General features: G+C 60.9%; 1 protein-coding gene across 1 annotated transcript in view; it reads left to right on the top strand.

Annotated features, from left to right (window-relative positions):
- AGAP3 (ArfGAP with GTPase domain, ankyrin repeat and PH domain 3) overlaps positions 1-3,979 on the top strand; it is a 130,081-nt gene extending 126,102 nt beyond the window's left edge. The window contains 4 exon segments of the mRNA XM_084281385.1: positions 210-300; positions 884-1,106; positions 2,157-2,412; positions 2,674-3,979. Coding sequence (XP_084137511.1) covers positions 210-300; positions 884-1,106; positions 2,157-2,412; positions 2,674-2,901 — 798 coding nt within the window. The 3' untranslated portion in view covers positions 2,902-3,979.
- The last annotated feature ends 8,769 nt before the right edge of the window (positions 3,980-12,748 follow it).

Here is a 12,748-nt window from a genome sequence, read left to right as displayed (position 1 = left end):
CCCTCCAGCCCTTGCTCCCCCGGCTGCCCCCAGCCACACGTGGGGATCCCTCCAGGCTGTGTGTGAGCACCCCCACAGGGGGTGACCCCCCAGACCCCCCAGCCGTGCTGTCAGAGCATGGTCCTGGTGCTCCCTGACAGCCTTTGGGGGTCGGTGAGAGCACAGGGGGGGCAGCCTGGCCTGAAGGGCTTCCTGCGGTCTCCTTGCAGGCTCGGCTGGGCAGCCAGGGTGACGCACAGGCCATGCAGGCCGTCCGCACCGCGCGTGGGAACAGCTTCTGTGTGGACTGCGATGCCCCAAGTAAGAGATAAGGGAAGGGAAGGGAAGGGAAGGGAAGGGAAGGGAAGGGAAGGGAAGGGAAGGGAAGGGAAGGGAAGGGAAGGGAAGGGAAGGGAAGGGAAGGGAAGGGAAGGGAAGGGAAGGGAAGGGAAGGGAAGGGAAGGGAAGGGAAGGGAAGGGAAGGGAAGGGAAGGGAAGGGAAGGGAAGGGAAGGGAAGGGAAGGGAAGGGAAGGGAAGGGAAGGGAAGGGAAGGGAAGGGAAGGGAAGGGAAGGGAAGGGAAGGGAAGGGAAGGGAAGGGAAGGGAAGGGAACTCTGCCACCACCCCCCTTACCCCAGAGGGTCCTGAGGGTCCCCTGCTCTGTGGAGCTGTTTTGTCCCCTCTTGCAAGGAGCCGTTCCTCAGGGACAGGAGGTGCCCTGTGGCACTCACCCACCTCCATGCTGGTCTGCGGCTCCTTTCCGACCAGCCTGGGGTCCTTGCTCCCTGTGCTGCTGGGGGCACTGCGTCTGGAAGGGAGCTAGTGGGGTCATAGGGGGAGACGGGCCAGTGAGCCCATGCTGCCGTTAACTCTGCCCCACTGATCCCGGTCTTGCCACCTGCAGATCCAGACTGGGCGAGTCTGAACCTGGGCTCCCTCATGTGCATCGAGTGCTCCGGGATCCATCGCAACCTGGGCACGCACCTGTCCCGCGTGCGCTCCCTGGACCTGGACGACTGGCCCAGCGAGCTCCTCATGGTCATGACAGCCATCGGCAACGCCCTGGCCAACGCTGTCTGGGAAGGAGCTGTGGAAGGCTACCCCAAACCCACCCCTGAGAGCAGCCGGTAAGGGAGGCGGGGGACTGCAGAGATGCTTCTCAGGCAACCACACCGGGAGGCTTGAGGGCACCAGGGAGGTTGGGAGCAGCCAGCCCAGCGGAGCGGTGGGCAGGAACCCACAGGCTGCTCCAGTGACTGGGTCCTGCCTGCTGTCCCGACACCAGAAGCCCTCTGCTGCTTCCCCCGTGGCCAGCCGATGGCACGCGATGGCTGCTGGAGCCACGGCCGGCTGCAAAGCAGAAGGGGTTAACAGAGCCGGCTTGGCAGCGCCGTGTGGGTCTCAGGGGTGCGTCCCTTTCAGGCCCTTGTCTGTCCCTATCGGAGTGACTCTCCTGTCACTCATCCCGACAAGAGCCCATTCTGAGGCTTATCAACGGATAAGAGCGGGTCAGGGGGCGGCGGGAGTGAGCATGCTCGGCGCGGGGCATTGATGGCCGCCCGCCAGATGCAGATGGATAGAATGGCAGCAGATAGCGGCGGCACGGCACGCATCGATCCGCCCGGCCCCGCAGCCCCAGGCGGGACGGACGCTGCCGCAGCCTTTGTTTGCACCAGGCGAGACGGCAGCAGCGATAAGGCCCTCCCGTGGCACGGGGCTGCTGTGCGCAGCAGCTAACCTTTTCTTGCCGCTGGCCGAGGCCCGCACGCAGGCACGGGACAGAGTCCCCAGGCTGGCACGTAATGGACAGGCAGGACAGCGTGCGGGGCGCCAGCGTGGGGTGCGGGTGTCCCTGTGCGGAGTGGCAGCGGTGGGGTCGGGCTGTGGGATGCAGGAGCTGTGTGTGCAGGGCCCTCAGTGCACAGGGCACACCAGGAGCCCTAAGAAGGTGCAGTGGGACCTGTGTGTGTCAGGCTGGGGCCTGGAGGAGCGTGACACGCACAGGGCCCCAGTGACAGACGTGTGTGTGATGGGACACAGCAGGGACCACGCAAGGATGCCTGCGTGTGACACACACACACTGCTGACACGCGGTGCGTTTGGGGTAGCGGTGCTGGTGCCCGGTCCCCTGTGCACACAGCACCCACTGGTGACAGTGACGGTGTCCCACCTGGCAGGGAGGAGAAGGAGCGCTGGATCCGGGCCAAGTACGAGCAGAAGCTCTTCCTGGCTCCACTGCCCCAGTCGGACATCCCGCTGGGGCAGCAGCTGCTGCGGGCAGTGGTGGAGGATGACCTGCGCCTCGTGGTGACGCTGCTGGCACATGGCACCAAGGAGGAGGTGAATGAGACCTACGGGGACGGAGACGGGCGCACGGCGCTGCATCTCTCCTGCGCCATGGCCAACGTAGTCTTCACACAGCTGCTCATCTGGGTAAGGCAGGGCCCCCAGCCTCCACCGCAGCCCTTCAGGCCCTGCCCCGGTGCTTCCCTGCCCCCAGGTCTTGGGGATACCCCTTGTCCATCCTCTTCCTGTGTGTTCCTGCAGGGCACTGCCCTGGCCACCCTTCATCTTTCCCTGTCTGCCCACCCTAGTGCCATGGAGCCCCTCTGCCGGTGCCAGTGCTCTTGCTGCACCAGCCCCGTGCCCACGGGCCTCGTGGTACTGCTGACAGCCGCTTTCTCTCCTGCACAGTACGGGGTGGATGTGAAGAGCCGGGACGCTCGGGGCCTGACCCCGCTGGCCTATGCCCGGCGAGCCGGCAGCCAGGAGTGCATCGACATCCTGCTGCAGCACGGGTGTCCCAGCGACAGCGCCGTCACCACGCTGACCCCCAGCCTGCCCCGCCGCAACACCAACGCCAACAACAACGCCTGCACCACGTTGCTGGCTGAGCTCGGCTCCAGCCCCAGCGCCGTCTAGCTCCCCTCAGGCCCTCCACTCACCGTGCAGCTCCTTCCAGCCCTGCTGGCGTCCAAGGCCACCAGAGCACGTCCAAGGGGCCGCTCACTGCACCCGCCGTGCTCATCCTGCGCCAGGCCCCCTGTTCTGGCTCGGGCAGCCAGCAGCACACTACTCTTTGCCTGGGTCCTGTGTATTCTGCCTGTGCAGCTGGAAAGGGGGAGCTGTGCAGACCCAGAGCTGTCAGCCTGCGGAGGTGCCCCACAGCCACCAGGATGGGGGATTCAGTACACCCTGTTCTCATGACCGGTACAGGGGGAGGAGAGGTGGTTTCTGTGTGCCTCCCCACCACCACACTCACTTGTAGATAGTGCAGGGGCTGCAGCAGTTTGGGGATGCTGCCCTCCTGCACAGCCGGTACTGGGGGTGGCGGTCGCTGCACCTGCTCTCCTGGGCAGTAGGGCAGCTCGGACACGTCCCTCCTGCCCTCCTGTGCTGTGCACCCCAGTGCGGGGGGGCAGGTGGGGGGCAGTGGTAGTTGCACGTTTCTCCACCACCCCCGTTTGTTCCTCTATGCTTCTGGCCAGTAGAGGAGGGATCCCCTCGCTGGTACCGCTCCCCTGCGTGCTGATGTAAAGGGAGCATCTCTCTCATGCAATCCCATGGACATCGACCTTCCCAGCCTCCCTGGTGACCCAGAAGGGCAAGAGGATTGTCACCCTGGGCCCCCCAGCTGTGTCTGTCTGTCTGTAGAGTCACTGTCCCTCCAGGTTCAAGCCCCAAAGCCATACACAGTGTCTCCAACAGCACATCCCCACTGGCTCCTGCTGCTGCCCAGGCGGGGCTGGACTCCGGCTGAGCAAGAGGAGAGAGGAGATGAGCATCTCCCTTGTTTTTGGGCCAAGCCTGCAGCTGAGCGCTGGAATTTCCGAGGCTTTGGACGCTGCTGTGGAACGTCTCCATCACTCGTGTATAAAATGTACATTGGAAATATTTATATGGACACTCTGTATATACTGTTTCTTTGCCATGAATTGCCCTGTGTGTGTTACCTGCAGCAAAGGAGATAAAGGCCAATAAAGCAACCCACCTCCTGCCAGCCTGGCATTTCCGCGTGCTGCTTTTTGGGCCTCCAGTGCAGCCTCCAGCATGTTTCTTCCTGCTTTGAGGAGCTCTGGTGTTTTTTCAGCCCAGACTGGCAGACGACCAGCCCTTCCTTCTCCAGCTCCGGAGCTGGTAACCAGCACGCTGGGCTGAGCTGGGCCCCCCATGGCTGTGTCACGGCATCCCTGGGTGTTGTGGGATACCACAGGGACGTGTTCCAGGGAATGTGCAGTGGGATTGGGGACGGGCACATCACAGACGTGCACTGGGCAGGGGACACTCCAGATCAAAAGCGCTGGGACCAGTTGGTCCCTCAACACAGTACAGCGAGTTTAAACAGAGGTGGTTTGGGGGCTCCACGGGGATCCATTGACCCCCCCTTGCCACGCCTGCATCCAGGCTGTGCACTGTGCCATGCTACGGGCTGTGCACTGGGCGCTGGGCTAGGGCTGGTGGTGCTGGGAGGAAAGGACACATCAGGACACCCCCCGGACCCGCTGCCACAAATTCTCCACCGCAATCCCCTTCCAGCCCTGCTCCTCCTCCGTGGCAGGGGCTGCCCCGCTGCTGCCTGCCGGTGATGGCCCAGGCCCTTCCCCCGGCCCATAACTCATCTCCATGTGTGCCAGCGTCCTGCTGCCGGTCCCCATCCCGGTCCTGGCACGGGGTCTGACCGTTCTCAGCAGTGCTCAGAGCCAGGCCGGGCTGTCCCCAGGCCCACGCCTGCCCCTCGTGCCCGGCCCCCCGCTGCCTGGCGCACACCGGTGCCTCCACACGCGTGCCCTGGCCCCGGCCCCAGCCCGGTGCTGGGTTTGGTTAATTTCCTGGCGACTGCATTAGCGGGAATGGAAGCCGAGGGACGGCAGCTCCTCTGGGGCCCATTAATCATCCCCCTCAGACAAGCTGCCTTGATTACAAGTGGCAAGAAATTCATTAGGGCTGCGGCTCTGACAACTTTTATCTGCGCGGCTGGATCTGACTCATTAGGCAGCCAAATTAAAGCCATGATGGGCCCTGATGAAATTCACTGCTTGTTTATCTTGTGCGATCTGATACATCTGCCCATACATCATCTCCCGCGCGGGATCCCGCCCGGCCCAGCCCCGGCGCCTCCCTTCCCATCCCAGCCCTGCCCCAGCTGCCGGGGTGCCCCCGGCCCGGGCACGTCCTGCACCCGGCTTTGTCCCGGGGCTGAGGGCCTCAGCCCAGCCCCTCGCCTGTCCCCACACCTCGCCTTCAGGGTCTGCCCCGAGGCCAGTTTTGGGCGCTGTGGCTGTGCTGATGGGGGCCATGCGAAGTCAATCCTGGGGCCAAGTGGACATGAGCAGCCCCCCAAACCCTCCGCCCCCCGTCCACACAGTTCCCATGAAGGCATCCAGCCACCCCCCAGGGACCCCGCAGCCCCGTTCAGGTTCTGCTGACGATGGCACCACCAACCCAGCCCTGCTGCTGCCCACATCCTGCAAATGATCCCCGGGGAACCAGGGGCTACCCCTCTGCTTGTGCCAGCAGCTCCCCCATCATGGCAGCGGCACTGGGCCCCAGTATTATCCCACTGCGCAAGCCCATCTCAGCCCCAGTATGGGTTCGTGTGGTCCTGGGCTGGGCTGAGACAGGAGCAGCTCGGGCGGGTGCCAGGCAGGGCACAGGCCACCCTCTGCTCCTAGTACAGCCCTGCACGGCCAGGGGCCTTTATTGCCCGCAGGGACCACAGCAGCTCCTTGGCAGCCGCACACAGACACTGCCGCAGCCAGCCTGCACCGTGGAGCTGCAGCAGAGGCTGCGGAGGGGTGCAGGAGCTGCAGGGCAGGAGCAGGGGATGCAGCTCACACCATCAACACGTCCATGGTGTGCAGCCCCAGGATGGAGTCCCTCCATGCCTTTGTGGTGGAGCGGCACGCACTACTGGCACCGGCCCCATGGGGCATGGCTGGCCTGCAAAGCCCCACGGGCCCTGTCCCAGCCCCAGCTGAGCTGGGACATTCCCTGGTGATGGTGGGCCAGGAGCAGCTGTGGTGTGGGGCAGCCCTGTTCAGCCTCAGGGCAGCTGCGGCCACGCACAACCACAGGGCAAGGGGGTGGCTGCTACTGAGCCTTGTCCAGGGCTGCCGCTGCATCACCCTCTTTGCCATGAACAAAGGTGGGACCTCGTGTGCTTCTGCAGGGCAGAGCTGAAGAAGCTGCATGGGGAAAGCCGCCTGCACCATGAGCGGGCACTTCTTTACTGGGACAGAGCACTGGGACAGGCTGGTCAGTGAGGTTGTGCAGTCTCCTTCTCTGGAGATACTCAAAACCCACCTGGGTGCCATCCTGCACAAGGTGCTCTGGGTGATCCTGCTCAGCAGGGGGGTTGGACTGGGTGATTTTCAGAGGTCCCTTCCAACCTCGGCCGTTCTGTGATTCTGGGCACCAGACACCATTGGACTCAGATATCCACTGGGGCAGCAGTGGCTTGGTGCTGCATGGCACAGCCCCTCCAGGATGCAGCTGTCCCCTGGGCCATCTGCCTGATATTGCCCTGTAGTGCTATCCCCACCCTCACCACAGTCCCTGCTGGGCTGTCCCCGTGCACCCAGCACCACAGAGCTCCCCAGCACCCTGTGTGCCCAGCTGCAGTATGGCTCCCTGCAGTGCAGCAGCGTTATCGCAGCTGCCTACGTGATACCTTGAGGAGTCCCGGGGGTGAGGCTGTGCCAGCAGAGGCTCTGCTCTGTGGCTGCGGCAGGCACCCAGCAGGATACAGCCTGGCAGCTTGTGGGTATTTCGGGGTGTGTAGGGGCCGGAGATGGGAAGCAGCACAGAGGCCAGGGCTGAAAGCATGGGAGAAACAGGACAGCAGGGGTGAGGGATCAATGACTGGGCCGGCTGCTTGTTAATTTCAATGGGAACTACAAACCAGGCTTTTTGCCCCAGCCTTATGTCCCATGAATTAATACCGGATACCCACAGAGCACCTGCGCTGCGCTGACTACCTAGAGGCACATTTCCAGGCCCACCGCGGGGCATTTCCCAGCCTCCCCAGCATGGCCGTGCTCAGCGATGGCAGCAGGGTGCTCCCTGCCCAGGCAGCTCAGAGGCCAGGCAGCCACAGACAGCCTGGGTCGGGGCAGCAGGTAGCAGAGTGCCCGCTGGTCTGTCCTGCGCAAGGCTCAGGGGCTGTGCAGAAGGTGGACATTTGCTGTGCCAGGGCAAACCCAACCCAGCCCTTTTCCAGAAAGATGCTTGTCCCAAGGGGCTCTTCTGCAGAAGGTGTTGGTGAGCTGCCTTGTGCAGGTGCAGGCTGCAGGGACAGACCCAGTGTGCAAGAGGTTTGGAAGGGCTGAGCAGACAGCACAGCACAGCGGGTACCGGTGCTTGCTCAGACGTGGGGCTGAGCAGCTCCTTCAGGGCACTGCACCCTCCTCTCAGCAGCACCTGAATGAACTGGGGAACAGAGGCTGTGTGGGTTGGCACAGGGAAGACAGAGTGGTTGAAGCAAAGTCAAACATCCCAGCATGTGTGAAAGCCCAGCTCAGCCGTGCAGCACGGCGCCTGCGCAGAGAGCTGCAGGGGAGCAGCCACGTGCCTGTGGGGCAGCACTGGGAGCTGGCGGGTGGGGGAGCTCTGGGCAGCACCCAGCAGGTGGGTGCGGGGACTGTGGGCAGCACTGGCTGTGTGCAGAGGTGATTTTACAACAGACGGCCAGAGCAGAGATCTTTCTGCTGCTCTGCACTTCTGTGTTTCCAGTCAGCTCTGCCTCTGAGAGCTGAGGCATGACAATGTCCTAGCTCCCTGGGTCTGTGCTTGCCAAGATCTGCCACCAACATACCCCACTACCACACCTGCACCCCCTGCCCATAACTTCCCCCTGCTTAGGTGGATTTGGCAGCCCTGGCTGTGCAGAGAGCATTGGGCACTGCAGGCACGTGAAGTGCTTCACAACTCACCCAGCGCCTGAATGAGCCACGGCAAAGCAGTGTGGCTGTGGTCCCTCTCACCTCCCAAGCCCCAGTTCCAGCGTGCCCTTCACAACTTCCTGCAGGTCTTGGGTTCTTTCCCTTGGTGCTGAAGGCACACCCACCAGGAGTTTGCTACCAAATCCCCTCTGCAGCTGCACCCTGAGCTCTGCAGGTGCTGCAGGGCTGGCTGTGGAGGCTTTGTAGACGGTCAGAGAGCTCCTGGCCCTTCCCTGGTGCCAGGCTGGTGGGAAGGGAGGTTGTTCCTCTCCTGCCCATGTACCCTAACAGAGACAATTTCTCCCCATGGGAGTATAGGTTCTCTGCATTGCAGGAGTCTTGCAGTGATGACACCCATATTGCATGGTGTAATTTGCCTCAAAGGGTGTGCCCCAAGCAGCTGGGTGCATCAACCTCCCACCTCCCCCAGGCTGTGCACCCTTGCTGCAGGGTGGGCACAAGTGTGGTGCCAGCCGTTTCCCCAGACCTTGTGCAGGCACTCCTGAGAGTCCAGGAACATGGTGAGCAGCTCCCTGGGGACACCCCCAAACACACACACACATCCCCACGGCACAGGCTCCCTTGCAGGACAGCAGAAAAGAGCACAGTGCAGCATTCCTCTGCCCTGCACCGTCTGCTTGTTCTGGGGTCAGAGGGCCCACAGCAGCCACTGCTGCACACCAGCTCTGAAAATAAAAGCATGGTATGACCGCCTGGGAAGCTTCTCTGTGAGCCACTGGCAGCTCCATTAAGCATCTGAGCAAGTCCTGGACAGGCAAATTAACAAACAGCAGCACCAGCACTGTGCTGTGGCCTAGCAAATCTTCATTCAACCTCACTGTTAGAAAATGCTGTGAACCATCTTTGTTGTATGGTAAACCTGGTCCTGAGAGGGGACCACTGAGTCAACAGATATCTCGTGGGACACAATCGCTACGTCTTTCCTAGTTCTTTAAGAACCATTTTCTAGGCAAATGAATGAGCAGATCTGTGTCAAATTTGTTCTTTTGTAAAGGATGAAATTGTCCTCATGAGGGAAAAAAAAGGTCTTGTATGTATATGTATATATGTAGAAACATGTAGAAATAAATGCATGTCCATATACATACAATCTCTATGTAGCTACATCTGTATCTTCCTTTTAATGTCTGTGTGTGTGTATGTACAAATGTACGTACCTACACATTTGGGTACCACATAACAGATTTTATGCCCAGACACAGGTCAGCAGACACAAACTGATATGTGGGAAATTCCAGCTTGGTACAAGGAAAAACAAGTACCGGGAAGGTGGTCAGACACTGGACCAGGGGCCCTAAGACCTTGTGGGATTGCCATCCTTGGAGATCCTTGAAGTCAGCTGGACAAGTTTCTCAGCATCCTTAGCCAACCAGGCTGGCTTTGAGCAGGAGCTGGAACAGAGACCTCCACAGCTCCCTTCTATCTGCATGGCCCTGTCACACAAGGGCCTGTCTTTACTGCCCAGCTTTTCTTTGTTGCTCCCCTCCAGCCCCCCCCACCTCTCACCCCCACTTCCCCTTGTCTAAATGTTGCAGCACCTCTAGCTCCAGCCTTGGAGCACCCTCTGCCCCAGCATCTCTTCTGCCGGGGAGGTGCTGGAGCCATCTCACGCAGTGCCATTCACTGGAGCGTTGCAGTGCTGTGCTCTGGGCTGTGCAAGAGGCAGCAGCCTCACTGCGATGCACGAGGTTCACGGGGAGCTCCGTTCTGCACAGCGCAAGGAGCACTGTGCTGCTCTGCAGCTCTCTCCAGCACTCCTGGTGACAGCAGTGAATCTGTCACTTCCAGCAGCACCAGGCTGAGCTTCAGCTCTGCGCAGCACTTTCAGTTATATTAACACCAGTGTTTGGAGGGTTGCATTGTGTAGTGGCTCTTGGACTGTGAAGGACCAAAAAAAAATTTATTTTTTTTTTAAATGAACTTCTGAGCAGCTGAAAGCTCTGTTTTGCTGATCTAGTCTCCAGGCAGTCCATGCACAAGTGTGCAGCCACAGTAGGGGCACTTAGCACTCAGAGTTCGTGATGGTGATGGTGTGGTGCAGAGTGGGGGGAGATGGGATAAGAACACAACAAACTGACGCTGACATTGGGGCAGGACATACCAAACCACAGCATCAGCTAGAAATACAAAGTGAGAAAAGGCAGTTCTTGGACCCTAAAATGAGCTTTAAGTCCTTTCAGTGACACTGTCCCCAACCCTGGAGCTGTGGGAAATTTTCAGAGCCCCATATTTAATATTGTACTGCTGTGCCATGCTAGGTTGCTGTGGCACAGACCCCTCATGTGGGCCCATTTATAGTAACAGAGCACTGATTATTGCTGCATATATCTTTTATTCTTCATTCTCCCCCTTCTCCAGTCTGGCCCAGATGTACGTGTATCAGCTCATGTGCAGGAGCTGATGCAATTGCTGCAAATGGCATTTTGTCCCATTTGGTAGCCGTGTAGGGTAGGTAAGTTAATGTTCTCCCAAGAAGGGAGAAGCAAGGAATACCAGAGCCGTGGTCCTCAGGGGCAGCGCAGCTGGGAGCAGCTCCCCGAGGACATCCACCTCCCCGATCCAGAGCGAAGGCCAACAGATGCTGCTACCCGAGCAGGACGAGCCCACCCTGGGAACACTGCTGCTCTGCAGCTCAGTGGCACAGGGGACCGAGGCAGAATTTGTCCAGCCACGGCTGCAAGAAGCCAGCTGTGCTCTGCTGCCCCAGCAGGTGCTGAGAATCCATGTCATGAAAGGATCCTGCAGAACCGTCTCAGGACCTGCCACAGACATCTCCCTGGAAACAGGCGCCCACCTGGGACATCCAGGAGCACAGCTTTGTTGCAGCAGTTGCTCTGAGCTGCGGCTGCCCCCACACAGGCTAGCCAGAGCCAGGAGCCTCAGGACAGGCAGAGCCACTCACTGGTTCTCTGCAGGTCCAGGAGAACTCAGCTGTGCAGGCTGAGCATGGAGCCGTGCTACCAATTAAGAGAATATCCCTGCTGAAAAGGAAAAGGCTGTGGAAGGGGCCTGCCCCAGGCAGCGTGGAGATGTGCCAGCCCTTGCTGTGGCATCAGGGCAGGCACCTAGGAGGGTGCATCTGAACATCAGGAAGCACGTCTGTGCTGTGCACGTCACAGAGCACTGGCACAGGTTTCTCACAGAAGCTGGGGAGCCTTCCTCCTTAGAGATGTCCCAAAGACACCTGGACATGGTGCTGGGTACCATGCTCTGGGTGGCCCTGCTAGAGCAAGGGTTGGACCAGATGGACCTAGAGGTGTCTCCAACGTCAGCCATTCTCTAATTCTGTGATTCTGTAATTCTGTGAAGTCAGCTTCTGGCTGTCAGGGGTGCCTCCCACTCTTAAAAGCTGTGTCTCCAAGGGAGGGGTGCCAATGACCAGCTGGACCCCATATAACCCAAACTCCACGTCAAAACTCAGAGAAATCCTGCCTGGCATCCCAGCAGCAGCATCCTACACACTTGGAGAGAGCCTTCTCCCTGTCCAGGAGCCGCTGGTGGGATTGCAATAGGTGTTGCTACCACACGAGCTCCCTGGCTGATGTTCTCCAAACCAGCAACAAAGGCCTTCCTGGCTGGACACCCAGCTGGCAGCGGACCCACATGGCTGCCTGCTCTGCTGACAGTGTGCAGCTGGACCCTGCACAAAACTGGCTCTTCATCAGGCATTGGGTCTGGGTTCAGATACGAGACACCTCCTGGCTTCAGAAGCAGCATCTCATGCAGTGGCTCTCATGAACAGGACTGCTCTAGCTAGCCTAGATACAAGAGCTCAGGGAGACTGAAACTCCTCTCCTGCATCAGCACAGTGAAACCCAGCGCCTGCTGCAGGTTGGAGCAGAAGACACAGTGCCAGTGCCAGCACTGTCTCGTCCACCCTGGCCCTGTGCTCACTGCTGCACATCAGGAGAAGCAGCAGCTGGGAGTGGTGAGACAGCCTGAGATTTTCAAGGAAAGGCAAGACCCTTACCTTCCCCTCCATGCAGCTGTGGGGCAGGCAGCCCAGGCACCCAGCAGTGCCCCAGGGATCAGTGACAATAAGGCACCGGAGCTGCAGGAGGATTTCCCCATTTATTCCCCATGCTGCAATCAGCTGGGGGGGGGAGTGAGGGAGGGGCTCCTCGGGGTTGAGGGAGGAGGAGAGGCTCCAGGGCACGTCTCCAGCAGCAGCGTGGCTCCAAAGAGCAGGAGGGCACTGCGCCACGGGGCCTTGGAGGTGCCGGCAGCAGAAACGTGCACAAGAGCTGGTGCAGGGCTTCGGGGCAGTCCTGGGGACAGCAGGCAGGGGCAGGGGCTGCAGGGGGATGCAAGCATGGACCTCTGCTCCTCTGCTCAGCCCATGGCCAGCCAGGGCCAGGGACTCGCAGCAGGCCCGCAGGAGAGGGCTTTTCCTGCTGGAGGGTGGCGATCTGACCTCGTGCCGTCTGACCTGGGGGGCTGCTCCTGCACAGGGGCCCGGGAGACTCAAGACACCGGCTATCCCAAGCAGGGCAGGGGACACAGCTGTGTCGGGAGTCCGGGAGCAGGCTCGGCTCGGGCAGGCTGCAGCCAGCGGGGCCTCCGGGGGCGGCGACGGACGGCCCCGGCCCCGGCCCCGGCCCCCTCCCGTGTCTCTGCACCGGCGTCGGACCAGGCCCGACGGCGCCCGGACTCTACCGCTGCTCCCCGCCGTGCCCACGGGCCCCGGCCCCGGCCGCACGTCCTCCCCGGCCCGCGGCAGACCCTCGCGTGGCTCCATAGAAAATAATTTATTGAAATCACAGCTATACATGGGCGGGCGCTCCTGCACAGCGCGGCCCCGGCCCGGC

This window comes from Netta rufina (assembly GCF_964035555.1).
Source record: "Netta rufina genome assembly, chromosome: 2".
NCBI lineage: Eukaryota > Metazoa > Chordata > Aves > Anseriformes > Anatidae > Netta > Netta rufina.
Note: the sequence above shows the minus strand (reverse complement) of the source record. Positions and strands in the feature narration are given on the sequence as shown.